Source organism: Uloborus diversus, chromosome 6 (genome assembly GCF_026930045.1).
Source record: "Uloborus diversus isolate 005 chromosome 6, Udiv.v.3.1, whole genome shotgun sequence".
NCBI classification, from domain to species: Eukaryota; Metazoa; Arthropoda; class Arachnida; order Araneae; family Uloboridae; genus Uloborus; species Uloborus diversus.
The window spans coordinates 27571372-27588240 of NC_072736.1; the positions used below are offsets into that span (position 1 = coordinate 27571372).

Consider the following 16869-nt stretch of genomic DNA (forward strand, 5'->3'; position numbering starts at 1 on the left):
GTCTTTTCTAAGTCAGTCAAAAATTCACCCATAAAAAACTGCCACCGTAAAAAACCAAAAATGACGTTATTCGTGGATTATTATTAATTTACTGTAAGAAAACGGAAAATCACGGGTTGTTTCCCCATGAAAATGAGTTTTGCGAAACAACACGTAATGTGTTTTATGTAATCTGAGTAGCTTAAGAGAGCATTAAGCTTCTCAAAAAATCTGGAGAGAGAAAATGAGCTCCGAGTTTCATTTAACATAAAGTAAAATTTCTAAAAAGTCCGTGCGTGTCAGTAATATCTACTGAAAGTAATTATGAAATCGAATTTGGATTTAATATGAAATATAATAGTTTGCCCCTGCACACCTTGAAAAATCCCTATGTAGTTTTAAGTAGGAAATCTGTGAAATTCCACTTTTTTTTCAGAAAAAATAGTGCACATTTAAAGAGTTTTCTATTAAGTTATTTTTCTTACCTGAAAATAATTAAACCAATAATTTTCTGTATTTTATTACCTGAATATTGTTCTCCACCTACTTCTGAAGAAGAGCATTTAAAAAAAAAAACTAACTTAATTGCTATTTATATAAGTTGGTATTGATAATAAAAAGATAAATAAACTACTGGCCATTAAAATTGCTACACCAGGAAAAATGCAGATAACAAAATGATATTTATTAGGCACATATATTATGTTGAAAATAACAAATTTTAAAATTTTCAAGAAATTTGGGTGAACAGATTCTGAGAAATTAGTACCCAGAACTACCACCTCTGGCAACAATAACAGCGCTTATACGCATGGACATTGAGTCATACAGATATTGGATGGCATGTGCAGGTACAGACACCCATGCAGCTTCAACAGGATGCCACAGTTTATATCGACCGTAGTGACTGGCGTTGGCTGACGAGCCAGTTATTCAGCAACCATTGACCAGACTCTTTCTATTAGTGAGAGATCCGGAGAACGTGCTGGGCAGGGCATCTGTCGAACATTTTCGGTATCAAGGAAAGTCTGCACAATACCGGCCACATGCGGTCGTGCATTATCCTGCTGAAACGTAGAGTTTCTCAGGGCTCGAATAAAGGGTAGTGCCACGGGTCGTAACTCATCAGAAATGTAACGCCGATTGTCAGAAATGTAGTGCCGTGAATGCAAACAAGAGGTGACCGAGATGTGTATCCAACAGCATCCCATACCATCACGCCAGGGGACGGGTCAGTATGATGATGGTGAATGCACGCAGTCAGTGTGCGTTCACCACGATGTCGCCAAACACGGATACGACCATCATGACGTTGTAAGCAGAATCTAGATTCATCAGAAAAAATGACGTCTCGCCATTGGTATACCCAGGTTCGTCGCTGATCACACCATTGAAGGCGCTCTTGTCTGTGTTGCAGCGTCAATGGTTGCCGCAGCCATGATCTCCGAGCTGACAGTCCATGTTGCTGTAAAGTCGCCGAACTGTTTGTGCAGACATTTTTTTGTCTTTCAAATGACCACATTTCTTGACTCAGGGCGCGTGACGAGACTGTTTGATCCATTAAGGCCATGTGGATAACATACCTGTCCTCTTGGCTGCTAGTGATTACTGGCCGTTGAGAACCAGCACGGTGATCTGTATTACCATCCTAAACCCATCGAATCCATATTCTGATAATCGTCATCGGATCTCGACCGACTCGAGTAGTAATACTGCGATAGGCTAAACCGCAAACCCGGTAGGCTACAATTCGACCTCTATCAAAGGCAGAAACGTGCTGCTACGCATTTCTTCTTCTTACATGAGGCAGCACAACAATTTTCCACCACGCAACAACGTTCGAATTTAATTTGCACGTGGGAAATTGGCTGTACAATTTCCTCGTTTAAGCATATTGTAGGTGTCGCTACGGGCACCCTGCGTTGTCTGAATACGTTGAAAAGCTAATAATTTGCATGTCACAACATCTTCTTCCTGTTGTTTAAATTTCATGTCTGTACCATGTCGCCTTCTTGGTGTAGCAATTTTAATGGCTAGTAGTGTATTTTAAAAAATATTAGCAAGTAGACATGGAACTTGAACGTTGTGAAAAGAGTGTCGCTATAATTGAAAGGATTAGAAAACTGGTTTAGAGTATGTCTGGTGCACATATTCGCCCACATCGGAAAATAGAAAAGTCGTTGAAAGTTTCATTCAAATCATCCTGACACGAGACGATGAACGTTTATTGTCTTCTTGTTGCAGGAGAAAATGCTGGGGCAGATGTCAGTCGACAGTGGCCAAGACCTGGAAGACCTGGAAGTTCTGGGTCACCGCTTCGAGGGCTTCGAGCAAGAGATGGTCGGAAACGGGCAGCGCTTGGCCCTGGTGCACCAACTAGCGAGACAACTCCTCCACGTCCAGCACCCGGACTCTCCAGACATCCTGGCCCGCCAAGAGTCCCTGGACAGAAGGTGAGAGATGGAACTCGAGCAGTTTTCGTCTCTAATGCATGCATTTAGATCCCTATTTTCTGACTCAACTGCTAAAGATTCATGTTTACAAAATGGTGCAGATGTAATGTTACAGTTAAGAAAAGTACATACATAGGGGCTTCATAAATTTTGCAGTACCGGAACGCCAATAAAAAAGAATTGAATCCTAAATCATGACCATTCTTTTTTTTTTTTTGCATAAGGGAATTTATTTTTTCAGAAAAGTGCTACCGGAACGGTAAACCGGGACTTTCCGGCCCCAAATCACCCCTTATATAGTGCTTTAAACTTCTTCGCTTGAAAGCCAAACATGATGATCTCCAAGAATACTGGTTTTAAATAACACACTTTTAGGTACTATAGAGTCCTTACTATTCGAAACTCCAACTAACTCATGTTTTTTCGAGTACACTTCTCTTGTAGGATTACAATTTAGTGTTATTTAAGGTTTTTAGTATTCTATAATGATAAAGTCGGCTTAAAAACAGTTGAAAAATCTCTCTCTTTTTTTTTTCTGACTGTGCTGATATAAAGTCAAGTCTTTATGAAAATACTTTTCGATTCATTTGGATGTCATTTTTTTACGGTTCTTCAGCAGAAACAATTTTTAAAAAGACTGCAATGAGCTTATTTATCCCGAAACCATTTTTCTCCAGATAGCATGATTTTTAAACATTGTTACTCAGCAGTTCGGTATGTGTGAAAAATGGTAACTTGCTAGCTTTTATATTCTTAGACAAAGTTGTGCAGCTGTAATGTTATTGTAATTTATTAAACTTTTGAAAACAATGCATCAAAATGCAACAAATTTGGGGGGAAAATGGCGATAACAGATCAAAGAAAAATGTTTCAATAACACACAAAAAGATTATAAGTGAAAGAACATACTTGTTCATTATGATACGTCCTTTATTAGACTAGTACTGAGGTGAAAAAAAAAAATCGAAAAATGAAACACAAGAAGTTTGCATTAAAAAAACTATTCCGTCGATCAACTGACTGAATCTTAAATGTTCAATATTTAATAATTTTACATGTATTACTACTAAAAAAAAACATTTATTAGTCCTGTTTCACGTCGCCTTAACATCAAACATTTGAGACTGAGACTAAAGTCATGTGACCGAAACATGTCAATTAAAAGTAGATTTGTCCTTTGCCTGGATATGTAGGTATGTTTATTCGACATTTAAAAAAAAATAATAATAATAACAATAATGTTATTATTACTATTATTTTTTTTAATGGTTTTAGCCCATCCAACGTTTATGGTTTGACAATGTAGTCTTTGTTCTACTCGTAGCCAAATACATTCCTTTCTATTAACCGGAAAATAAATCTGTTACTGGGGCTGGCTGTGTTGAACCTCCATTCTCGGGCGCAGCAGCATGTCGAAAATAATAGAATCGATTATTTGAGCAGGGACATAAGTCCTCTTGTGCCCATTCTGAAATAATCGATCCAATATATTTACAATTTTTTTTGTAATGATGTTTACCAAAAACCACTAACCGCTATATATTAACTCGCTCCATTGTTTTTTGAAGAATGTACTTTTTACAGACTAGATCTCGTTGCGGTTAACGCTCAATTTTGATGTTTTTGAAGGAAATATATTGTTATTTCATGTTTATAGATATGTTTCTGATCTATGACAGGTGGTCTACCCTCAAGCAAGCTGCTGCCATAAAGAAAGAAGAAATAACTTCAGCTCGTGGTATTCAGGGTTTCCACATCGAGTGCAAAGAAACCATTGTAAGACAATTTTTATCTCTCATCGCATTCAATAGCGTATTGATTCCTTAAAGGCTGGTGGTTCACTAAATGTAAAAACTCACTTAAGTAAATTGGTCCACAAGAGACAATTAAAATAATTCTGACAATTCAGTGTGCTATGTAAAAAAAAAGTCCCCACTGAGTTAAGGAATTGCTATTTGTATCGCTAGAATTCTACGAAACTCCGGTTCTGCTCTAACTACTAACGGATACTGAACTAAAAACAGAAATTTAACGCGCATTGCTGAAACTGCTTCAGAAAAATCTTCAAAAATTTTATAAAAATTATTGCAGTTATCAGAACAGAAATTTTTAAGGCAAACTATTGCAACACGATATTAATAATATGATGCCAGAATACTACCAGTATTGATGTTGAGCGAACCAATTAGTTAATACTTAAAATACATCGCCAGCTCAGTTATTCCATCCGAGGACTGCAGTTTCGTGCTTTTTAGCACTCATCAACCCGGAATAGGAATCACATGAGCTGGAGGTGAAAAATCTCTTAAGGGAGCCAAGAGAGCCAAACAAACTGGTAGCTAATGCAGAATTAGCAAACCAGATGAGCGACCGCAGCAATGGTGCGGTTCAACTCAAAGATTGATGGCAAAGCTAAGGAAAAACTGAGCTGGCGGTGTATTTTAAGTATTTCTGCCTTAGTCCTGGCTTTAGGGCGGTAACTTACTACAAAACAATTAGTTAATGTTTTTCGTTTTTCTTCCCCGCTAGACGTGGATCGATGAGAAGAAGAAACTGTTGGAATCGACAGAGGACCTGGGTGATGACCTCGTGGGCATCATGACATTGCAGAGGAGGCTCAGCGGGATGGAACGTGACATGGCCGCCATTCACGTCAAGGTAAACTTTCTTCGGCAAAAAATCATGTCCACGCCTTTACTTCATGTTGATTGGATTGGTAAGAGAGACTAATCATGAGCATTATTGTTACACGTAAAATACGTCGTTCTTCAGGAGGGAATGAAATATTTTGCTTCTCCTGAAGCATCTAAATGTTGTGTTTTCCTGAAGGAGAAAATAGTTTACATCTCCTGAAGCAACAAAATGCTTTGCTTCTCCTGAAGCATCAAAATGAACTGCCTCTCCTGAAATGGTAAAATGCTTAGCTCTTTTGAAGAAGTAAAATACTTAGCTTCTTCTGAAGGTACAAAATGTTTTTCTTCTCCTGCGTTTTTGCTAAAGGCAAAATTCTTCGTTTTTCCGGATGGAATGAAATGTTTTGCTTTAAGGAATAAATGATTTTATGCTCCTGAAGCAACAAAATGCTTTCTTTCTCTCGAAGAAATAAAATGTTTTATCTCCCCCGCATTATTGCTACATGGAAATTGCTTCGTTCCTTCAGAGGACATGAAATTTTTTGCTTGAAGGAATAAATATTTTTGATCTCTTGAAGCAATAAAATGTTTTTCTCCTTCTGAATAAATAAAATGTTTTTCTTCTCATGTGTTATTGCTATGTGTAAAATGCTTCGTTCTTCTGAAGAAAATGAAATGTTTTTCCTGGTGGAGAATAAATAGTTTTCATCGCCTGAAGTGACAAAGTTTTTTGAGTCTTCAGAAGCAATAAAATGATTTGCCTCTTCTGAAGCAAGAAAATGTTTAGCTTCTCCTGAAGCAATAAAATGATTTGCCTCTTCTGAAGCAAGAAAATGTTTAGCTTCTCCTGAAGCAATAAAATGATTTGCTTCTCCTGAAGCAATAAAATGATTTGCTTCTCCTGAAGCAATAAATGTTTTGCTTTTCTTGAAGCAATAAAATGATTTGCTTCTCCTGAAGCAATAAAATGTGGTGTTTTTCTTGAAACGACAAAATGTATTGCTTCTTCTGAAGCGGAAAAATGCTTTGCTTCTCCTTAAGCAGCAAAATACATTGATTCTTCTAAAGCTAATAACAATAGTAATAATAATAGTAATAATAATCAAAGAAAATAAATTTGTTCCTCCTGAAATATGAGAGCGATAGAATTATCGCTCTTTCTGTAGCAATAAATTGCTTTACTCATTCCGAAGAAACAAAGTTTGACTCCTGATAAAATATTATCTTACTCAACCTGTAGAAGTAAAGTTTTGAAACTGTCGTCTATGTGAACGCTTCCTTCAGCAACCAAAAAGGAGTGAAATATTTTTTAAAATCTGATGTAGATCAGATTTGGAGATATGAGTTGAACATCTTTATTATTTATGCCCTCAAAATGATTTGTCTTGTCAATAAAATGTGTTATCCTGAAGCATTAAATTGTCTTGTACTTTCTACAGGAATAAAAGTGCAGATCAAGATTTAACTTGATTTTACAATTAAAGATAACAACTAATTCATATTTTGGTTAACTTTGCTTGGTTTATACCATATTCGCAACTCCAATAAACTATAGGGGGCGCTGGAGCTACTGTCTAAATGGCGAATGAAAAAGGTAAAACAAACAAATGCCGTAATTTATAACTTGCTTTGACGATTAGTGAATGACATTAGTTTTTCATCGTGTTTGTGGGAAGCTTTTTTTTCTATTCTTCTGAAATTACATTACACCACAAACTGTCTAATGCCTGTAATTTACCCCAAAGAAAACATGTGGAATGGAATGTTTTACCTTTTTCGGCAGTAGTGTTAATCACCGCAAGGTAGCGTATTCGAACTCTGGAGTTGCGAATAGTATATCTGAATTTTGTTAAATTTGGTTTTAAAGCCATCTTATTTAGTCCAGTCTTGAACACAGGACCCCTAACATTGCATTATTTTGATTTCGGGTCATTTAGAGTGTATCCAAACACCGTCAGTATCATAGAGACATTCAATTGCAATTAGAATTTAAATTTTATAAAAATATTCCAAAGGACTGTTTTTTCTTCTTTTACAGCTCGAAAATCTGGAGAACGAAGCACAAAAGAACAAAATTGAACATCCAGAGGTAAGTTCGTACTTGTAAATGAAGGAAATAGCAGTGGTTAATGCATCCTTCTGTAATACAAATTCGCAACGAATTTACGTATGATTTGGTTTTTGGAATTATTTTTTTCGTATTTGTGTCTATTTTCAGGAAGCAGAAGCTATTGACCGAAATCTTGAGCAGATGCGGGTTACCTGGGGAAAACTCACTAATTTGGTAAGATATGTTCTTCTTTCTTTTAAAATTATCGACATTGTATCTGAGGTTATTGAAACGTTAACTGTTTCTTCATACGAGTTTTAACAGTTTCAAAAACATTTTTTTTTCATGTGCAGAAAATGTGAACGAATACGTATGTTTAGCAGCTAACAAAAGCACTGAAACAATTTGATTTTACTTCCTTTTACAAAAAAAGAAGTGTTGTATTCGCGAAAAAAATTTCTCTCAAAAATCGGCCTTAATTTCCGTTTTGCTCACCCGCGAATGAATATTGAGTTTACCTCCCTCTTGTCAAAACAGAACATGCAGCTCAATACAATACCCAGGGACTGCAGTTGATCACTAGTAAGCACAAAACTGAAGTCTCTGAATGCTGTAACTAGCTGCATGTTATATAGGTTTAAAGTTTCATGTTAATTGCTTCTGTTGGTAGATCTGTTTTTGATGGTTATACCATTCACATGTATAAAACTGTCATATCAAGTTCATCGACGCATTTGAACCTGATGATGGCTTTAAAGCTAGGGAACGTTTCAACAGATTTGGAAATTTAAAATAATTCACAAAGTATGTCAAAGACTTTTATAGTTTTGTTCATGTTTAATATCGTGGTTCATGAGACGTTCCTAAAGACCCCGAGTAAGTTTCCTAACTTAATTACTCAGAGTAAAGAAAAATAGAAAGGCGGTTACACTTACACTAGTGGTTAACGGAATGCTGTAGGAAAAAAGTAGTGGATGTCCTATGTTTTTCTAAGCATCAATCCTTTAGTTATTTACAAGACTATGCGTCATCAAGAAACCTATTTCCGGGTCAATTTTGTCAAACTTCTGTACTCAGTTCTGTTCATGAACTAACATTATGCAGCATGTGTTGAAGCAGTATCACGCATGCGCAAATGATGCACTGACGTAATAATGTTCAGAGCAGTGGTACTCCATTTTGAAGCAATTAATGGGGACAGTAGCAAATATGTGCATGTGATGGACTTTTGGCATTGAATGGTGCATTTGTGATATGTTGATCTGAGACTAAACACACATTAGTTGAGTAACCAGGTACTGTTCATGAAGTTATTTTTCTGTATATTTAAAAGGGTTTATCCAAACGCTGAGTGTTTTATGTATACTCTAACGAGTTTCAAGTTCACTTATATTACATAATACCGGAATGGAATGTTCTTCAATGATACGGGAAACATTAGAAATAATTTCCTACGATTTTTGTCGGTAATTGCTTATCTTATTTGTTCCTCCCTATAGTAGTATAAAGTTTTGCTCCACCTGAAGTAATAGAAAGTTTTATTCTTGCTGAAGCAATGGAAGGTTTTGCTGCTTATGAAGCAATAACTGATTTCTTTTTCCTAAAACAAAAAAAAAGTCCTTCTTACTCTCCATATAAAATGTTTTGGTTATCCTAAAGCAGTGGTGCTGAACCTCATATTAAAATCATTCTCATGGGCTAGAACACATGGAAAATGTCAAAATATTTCATTATTTTATAAATGACGTGGGAAAATTGGAAAAGGAAAGAAAATTACAAACCAATAATTGTTGTTATCATTACTTTATGCTAATTTTATTCAAAGAATGCTCTTCAAAATCCAATTTCCGAATATTTGACTGTAAATTGGAGACATTGTCATTATTCGTGCTTTTCGAGTTGTAACATTGAACAAAACAACGGGCCACAAAGTTCAGCTTCGAGGGCCGGATGTGACCTACGGGCCGTAGATTGGACACCACTGTCCTAAATCAAAAGAGGGAGAATATCTTCCCTTTTTTTTTTCCAACTTAGTCCGACCAGCAGGAAGAATATTCCTTAAGGCTCACTGTGTGTTCGATATTATCAAGTGCTTCAGATGTTAATTTCTTTGTTGTTAGTCGGCACAATTTTGTGTCCTTGTGTTTTATGTTCTACGCTGATGTCTATTATGTGACGATGTGTAAAATGGACATGATCAGCCTTTTTTTTTTCATCACGTAACTCATAGTATTCGTGAAAGTTTTTTAACCAATAAAAAGGTGACCCTCATGACCCATGGCGGTCACTTGAATTTTCTAGAAGAACTTTAATTGGAAATATAAAATGAATAAATACTAATAATAGTAGTAGAATGTCATTAGTAATACAGGGTGTCCCAAAAGGTCGTTTACAAACTTAACATGCTGGTCAGCCATATCATGATGAACAAGATTTACATAGTAACATACGCTCGCATGCCCAATGCTGGCGCACTACGCACACCAAGTCAGGCACTAACGGATGCAGAACGTGTCGCATATTTATTACACAAAGACGATTTTACACAACATTTTAGTTTTCAAGGAAGGCTTATAGCTGTTGTTGAAATTTGCTGCCTTTAACTGTCAGACACCGTCGCAACGAACGAAGTACCGACCGTCGTAATAACGATCCATTCTGACAAGATTTCTCTGATCGCTGCGTTGTCGTTGCAACGTGATTATGAGAGCTGGCAGGACTCAAATTTTAGCAACTGCTTTAAGCTTTCCTAAAAGACTAAAATGTTGTATAAAACCGTCTTTGTATAATAGATACGTGACATGTTGTGCATCCGTTAGTGTCTGACTTTGTGTGCATGGAGTGCGCCAGCATTGCGTTTGCGAACACATGTTCCTATGTAAATCTTGTTCATCATGATATGACAGACCAGCATGTTAAGTTTGTAAACGACCTTTTGAGACACCCTGTATAGTTAACTTTGCTCCTTGCCAGCTTCGCGAGCGGGATGCCCGTTTGGAAGAGGCAGGCGACTTGCATCGTTTCCTGAGAGACCTGAACCACTTCCAGGCGTGGTTACAGAAGGCCCAGACTGACGTGGCGTCCGAGGAGGCGCCGTCCAGCCTGCAGGAGGCCGAGGATCTGGCCAGGCGCCACGCCCAGATCAGGGAGGAGGTGGACAACTACGCGGAGGACTACGCCTCCATGATGGAGTACGGAGAGAGGATCACCAGGGACCAACATGACCCCCAGTACATGTTCCTCAGAGAGGTGAGCTTTGGAGAAAATCTCAAAACAATAACGTTTTTATTTTTAACTATAGAAAATCGCCCGTCAAGGTATGACGGGTGAAAATTGCTTCTACATTTTAACGAAGCCATTGCCTGTTTGGTGATATTTTGATAGTTGAAATTGTAACCCCAACTCCAGTAGGTTAACCCTTAACTCCAGTAGATAGCGTTCATTGTTGACCACTTTTTTGTTTCTTTATTCTCCGAAAATGACAGTCTTACCAGCAAAACAGTAACGTTAGCGGATCGAGTTCAGCCTTGTCACAATAAAGCCTTTTTCTGCATGTTAAACATTACCAAAACATATCAAAAAATTATCATGCAGTGGTGCGAGTTTCATTGTTGATGACGTCATGAGCGTTACTCGATCATTGGCTGTTATATATATGGGGATTCGCAATAGTTTGTAAAAGTAAAAATAGTTTGGAAGAGCGCGACAACTTTGCAACCTTGTTGTTTTCTGTTGAGCTTTTCGCTGTGATGCATAATTGAAATTATTTCATATACTTATAATTTTCCTCCAAATATTTGTGCCTCAAAGTCTGGCTAACGTAAAGCACATTATCACTACTTTGCAGGAGAGTGTAAGAACGTTTGTCTGGTGTATTCAAAAATTGGGACTCGCACTCTTATAACAATGGTCAATAATTGTTAAGTGCTTTTAAAAAAAATTTTTTTTTACAGATTTATGTCGTTGTGGCTAAATGCAGAATATGTATCTACATTACAATGCAGTAGTAACTTGAAAATCATAATATTTATACTAACGTTAGTCTGGCTCTGAAATAAAAATACTACGCATCTACTCAGGACAGTGGGTAGACCGAGTTTACGCAGTGCCCTTTTTTCAAAACGAATTATAACTGGACTATTGGCTCAACAGTCATACACTCAGACTTTTATCCTTTTTTAAGAATTGTATTTGTATGAACGTAAATGTTATTAAATTTTTTTGCATGTTAAAAATAAATCTAAACTTGGCGACGGGACAAGTTTATGCGTTGAACGTCGGAACAACTTTACGATCGTGCTTATTGTGTCTTACTTACTTAAACAGGCCCCTGACATATTTTCGCTCCAAACGGTCTCAAATATTTTTAGTATTTTCCGGCTATTTAATTTTGTAAATTACCATTTAATTTTTAATTAAGTTACACCGCGTAAAACGAGGGTCCACTGTACATAAGAACAATTTCTTTAAAAAAAAAAATCATATTGGTGCTAAACTGTATTAGTTACTTTTTAATTTGCTGAAGTAAATTGAAAATTGTACCGTTAAAACTCCAACGTAAAGAACATTGAGCTTGTATTGCAAAATTTCATATTCATTACCCTTAAAAAACACCTGTAGGAGAATTTTCTCTGCTAAAACTCTTACCTGAATGTCAATGTTCTCCAAAATTGATCAAGAACTTCCCCTTAAATCACATCGTTCATGCAGCTCTAAAAAGGCATGTTGCTTCTTTTCTTGAAAAAGGCTGAAAACAGAAGTAAGAGTAAACGCTTAGAACAAATGCAGCAAATATACACTTCAACCCACAGAGATTCCAATTCCGAAGGAGTTGCAAGAAGACGCGGTGGAAATACAAACCCAAACTTAGCAAACTGTTTCTAACTTTTGATTTCTGTTAAGTAGCACTTATGTGTTACACATTTGGCAGTTTTGAAGTACAATATTAGTAGTACAGTAAAAATAGGGGTCGGACCCAAACATCCAAAAAAAAAAGCTAAACCTGGTGCAAATTGTTTATTACCTTCCCAATAAGAACAGGCAAAAAGTCCCACCCCATTGTGCGTCGGGTTTTTGAATGGGGGGCATCTAAAAATTGCTGTTTTGGGTATTTTTCCAGAATTTTTAGAGTAAATTTAAAGTGAGAATATTATGTTATACTAAATTTAAAAGCATGAAATTAAAGGTGTTTGACCCCCAAAAGGGATGACATAACCCACCAATGCTACAGAGCCCCCCTATCCCCGTAAAACGAAGCAGTACCCCCCGAACCCCCCTCCATACATTTCATATGGAAACATTATTTTATGCTAAGTTAAAGTTAGAAATCAAGTGTGTCCATCCTCCAAGAGCGATGGTGCACCTCCTCTCAAAGCTACAGCACCCCCCTCCGCAAAATAAAATAAATACTCACCCCCCCCCCCTTTTATTTCAAGTAGAAGTATTATTTCATGCAAATCTAAAATGCATTAAATCAGGACTGTCCACCCCATAAGAACAGTAGCTCACCTCCCAAAACGAAAATATATACTAAAATATTATCCCCCCCCCCTCTGATGGTGCACATTTGATTCAATGGCCAGAAAATCACGCTGAACTGTTTTTTGCTTTCAAATGATTTCTCCTAAGCTTGCAACAAAAAGTCTTCGTTATCAAAATGTTTTTGGGAATCTAGATTCTCAGCAAAATCGTTATTGTTGCAGTTATGTCTAGCACAGTTTGTGCATATAGTTGCACACTTCAGTCCACTTTCAGACTTTTCAAACACTCACTATATCCAATGAACCCCTCAGAGCAAGCACAAGATTTGAGGCGCAGAAAGTCTTCTAGAGCTTGGCTGTTGTAATAAGACACAGATTATGTTTCTGTGGTGTTTTCTTTGCACCCATCAAAAATGACACTAGCTTTCCCATACTTACAAGTGACCTATACACTGCATTGCTGGCATATTTCCTTGAAGCTTACAGAACCAAAAATATGATCAAACAGGTATCTTCCATCTATTACATATGATGCAGTGAGAAGCAAAGGGGTGTCAGCGGCAAAATTAAAAATTTGGAGATAACCAGTACAAACGGTTGATACAAATGGTTGGTGAACCTCTTCTCTATCTTGGGGCAAGAGATGGTACTAGTAGACCTGGTAGTTGCTTCTATACAGCATGATTTAGAAAAGAAAATCAATGAAAGCCTACCTAGGATGTTATCTTTAAACGCGTTTTATTCAAAACTTGAAAATGTCCACTTACATCCCTTTGCTTCTCACTGCCTCATATATGACACCAGTTGTTCGTTCTGTGATGATGGATGAACCTTTTGCTTCAGATAATAGCACTTTAACGATACATGATTTCTTTCCTTCTGAAACCAGATTCATCTAATACTGATGGAGGATCAGCGCATAACTCGTACCAGAAGTTTTTAGCAATTTGTTATTCCATCTTTACTGTTCATACCATTCGGTGTAAAAGATGGTTTGGGTTTACACATCTTTACAGATAATAATTACTCTCGTAACAGAAGCTAACCTCCTTTACAAAGAAATGCAACAAAATTGTTTGCCTTCAATATCCTTTGATGTTACTACACGAACGTTAAAGGTCTCATCGCAACTCACTTTATCATCAGCGAGCAACACACTACCAACTTGAGAGGGAAGAAATTTCTGGGGGCTTTAGAAACAGATTGTAATTTCCAAACTGAGAGACAAAAAGGTGTAAATATTTAGCATTCTATTATTACATTTGTATTGCTCATTGCTCTCATCAAGACTTGTTCTATTGTTGAATCACTACAGGTTCTTGACCACCCGAATTTGTCACTGCGTTAGATCGTTGGATAGCTGATGTTTTAGCTGATGTTTAATGTGATCAAATTTTTTATGTTTAATGTGATCAAATTATTAATGCGATCAAATTTTTATCGCATAATATACTCAAAAGTTTCAGATAGTGTTGTAAGTATATATCCGCATATTTAGCATAATTCACATAACCAGCTGAGTAAAAGAGAGGTAGCTTGGTGTTTGCAAATGAGAACCTTAGAGAGTGCAGAATTGCAGCATTGCCTGTCTCACTATTGGCAATTTCGATTTGTCCCCCCTTACGGTGGTGGCAAAAGGTTGTAGAAAAGTTGAAGTAAGTTAATCAAGAAGAAGTAGGGAAACTTTGGTCAATTTGAACTTTTTTTTATGCTGCACAGGAATTTGGTTTTCCAGCGCTCTAAACAGTTTAATAACTCCAGTCACAAATAATTTGGTTACTGAGCTCGCTTAGATCTTTTAGAATTATCATTCTGATATTACCATATCATTGTGTGACATTTTGTATTTCGGGAAAGTTTAACTCAGGGAAATTTTTTCATAAACTTCACTGCAATAGTTGATTTTAGAATGTAAATTCAGGCCCCCCCCCAAAAAAAAGCGATGGCGCACCCCTTAAGTGTGACGGAGTACCCATCCAGAATAAAAGCCCTCAAAAAAGAAAGAAATAATCCTTGAAAAAACTGCCTTAAAAATTCCAATGACGCAAAGCTGCTCCATGGAACCCCCCCCCCCCAATCCCCCCTCCGCCTGTCCACCCCTGTTAATTAGAATTTTATTCTGTGAGAGTTTATTATTTTACTACTATAGAGTGGTTTCTGCGAGGTTTGAGAATTTTTTTTAAGTAATAGAAATTATTTTTATTTAAATAGAAGATTATTTCGCCACCCCCCCCCCCCCCTTTCCCCCAAAACTCGACGCGCAAAGTGCTGGGACTTTTTACCCCTTCTTGCTGGAAGGGTAAGAAGTAATTTGCAACAGGTTTCGTCTTTTTTTTTTTTTTGGATGTTTGGGTTTGGCCATTTTTTGGCCTAATTTTACTGTACTATAGGGAAAAAACTACGAGTGGTACTACACCCATTATATCAAGAAAGAGAGTTATCGCATTATGCAGCCAGTTGATGCAACAGAATTGTTGGTACCCTATTCGTGTATAGCATAAACCATGAGAAATTACACCAATCGAAACAATTTTCTGTATAAGCAATGATAAAAGTAAAATTTACTCTAGTAACCAATATATCTCTGGAAAACCAGTTGGCTAAATAAACAGCTACCCAACCCAGGACAGCAACCAAACAGAACGTATGTTATAATTTATTATAACTTTCGTAAACAATTAAGTTGAGGAAAGGATCATCGTGGTTCTTAAAGGGGCATCGTGCTTTTTAGCCCTTTGGAAGATTTGGCCATGGCTCCGCAATAGAATTGACTATGGTCAGACTTAAAAGACATCTGTTTCTTTTCCAGCGACTTCGTGCCCTTCAAGATGGCTGGACGGAGCTGCTGCGCATGTGGGAGAACCGGCAGGCTGTGCTTAGCCACAGCTTGGACTTGCAAGTGTTCCTGAGAGACGCCAAGCAGGCGGAAGTGCTGCTGAACCAGCAGGAGCATCAACTGGCTAAGGACGAGACACCGGTAAGAACTTCCATAGACACTTCTGTTCTGATTTCAGTAGATAAGCGTTAAATCTCAAGCCATGTTGTATGTTAGCGAAACGTTCAGTAAAAAGCATCGACGTGCAGGCGTCTTTTGAGAGTCCTCTAGCGTAGTGATGCCGAATCAACAGGAGCGCCAACCAATTGGCTAAAGACGAGACACTGATAAGAATTTTTAGGCACTTTTGTTCTGGTTTCGGTGGATATAGAGCACAAATCGTCTAGCAATTTGAATTCTGGAGACCCTCTTTACCTCAGCAAAAACATTTAATACACAATCCTTAGTTATAATTTGCCTTAGCATTGTTAGCACTCGGCGGAAGAGTCAGAACTACACTCACTGACTTTTGAATTCTTAACTTAAGTACAATATATTTTATTGGACCACCTTTTAAACAGATAACTGCTCTGATTCGTTTGGGCATCGAGTCTACAAGCTTCTGGAGTGCATATACCTCCAGAGAATACCATGCATTGAGAGATCTTAATTTAATGGATGCCAAATTAGATGGAAGAGAAGAGTGCTGTTGGATGTGTCTTTCCACCATATCCCACACATTTTCTATGAGATTAAGGCTATGCAGTGGCCAGGGAAGGTGTTGGAAGTCAGACTGATGCTCAGAGAACGAATTTTAAACACTTTTGGTACAATGTATAGTTGCATTATCGTCCACGAAGTACTCTTCACAATCAGGATAAAAATGCAGCATTGCAGGGTGCACTTGATCTGCCAGTATATCTAGGTATTGCATGGCTGTTTGTTTACCGTCGAGGAACACCAGGGCAGCACTTCCATGCCAGCAGAACATGCTCCATATTATGACACACCCTCGAGATCCTTGCACAGTGCAAGTAAGGCAAGAAGTTTCTCTCAAAGGTTTCTAATTCATTGGCCGGTTAGTGTATCAAATTCGCTTCAAATAGGAAAGGCAGTAATTTTGCTCGGAAAATCTATTCTTATTATTTGTCGTAGTTAAGAAACAATTTACGCGTCACGAAAAAACTTGTTTCTCGTCCCTCACTTTTCTTTTATTTTCAATCAGTTTTGAAGTGGACTACCCAAAGACGAACGCTAACAATCCTGAGATGCATTATAGCAAAGATTTGAGTGTGCGTGACAACTTTGGTACCGTGTTGTTGTGTAATGGGCTTTTCGCTGTGCTGAACCTTCAAATAATTACTTTTTGAAATTCCTTGACGATTTGTGCTTTATATACAGGGGATACTACGCCACCGTAAAAGTCAAAACTCTGGTAAGTGTCAACATTAGAGGGTGA

At 37.4% G+C, this 16869-nt stretch overlaps 1 protein-coding gene across 1 annotated transcript in view; it reads left to right on the top strand.

The window, feature by feature from the left end:
- Positions 1–16869, top strand: part of LOC129224679 (spectrin beta chain-like) — a 161082-nt gene that overhangs the window by 36205 nt on the left and 108008 nt on the right. Inside the window, 7 exon segments of the mRNA XM_054859224.1 lie at positions 2224–2432; positions 4112–4208; positions 4962–5090; positions 7104–7154; positions 7284–7349; positions 10089–10364; positions 15405–15572. Coding sequence (XP_054715199.1) covers positions 2224–2432; positions 4112–4208; positions 4962–5090; positions 7104–7154; positions 7284–7349; positions 10089–10364; positions 15405–15572 — 996 coding nt within the window.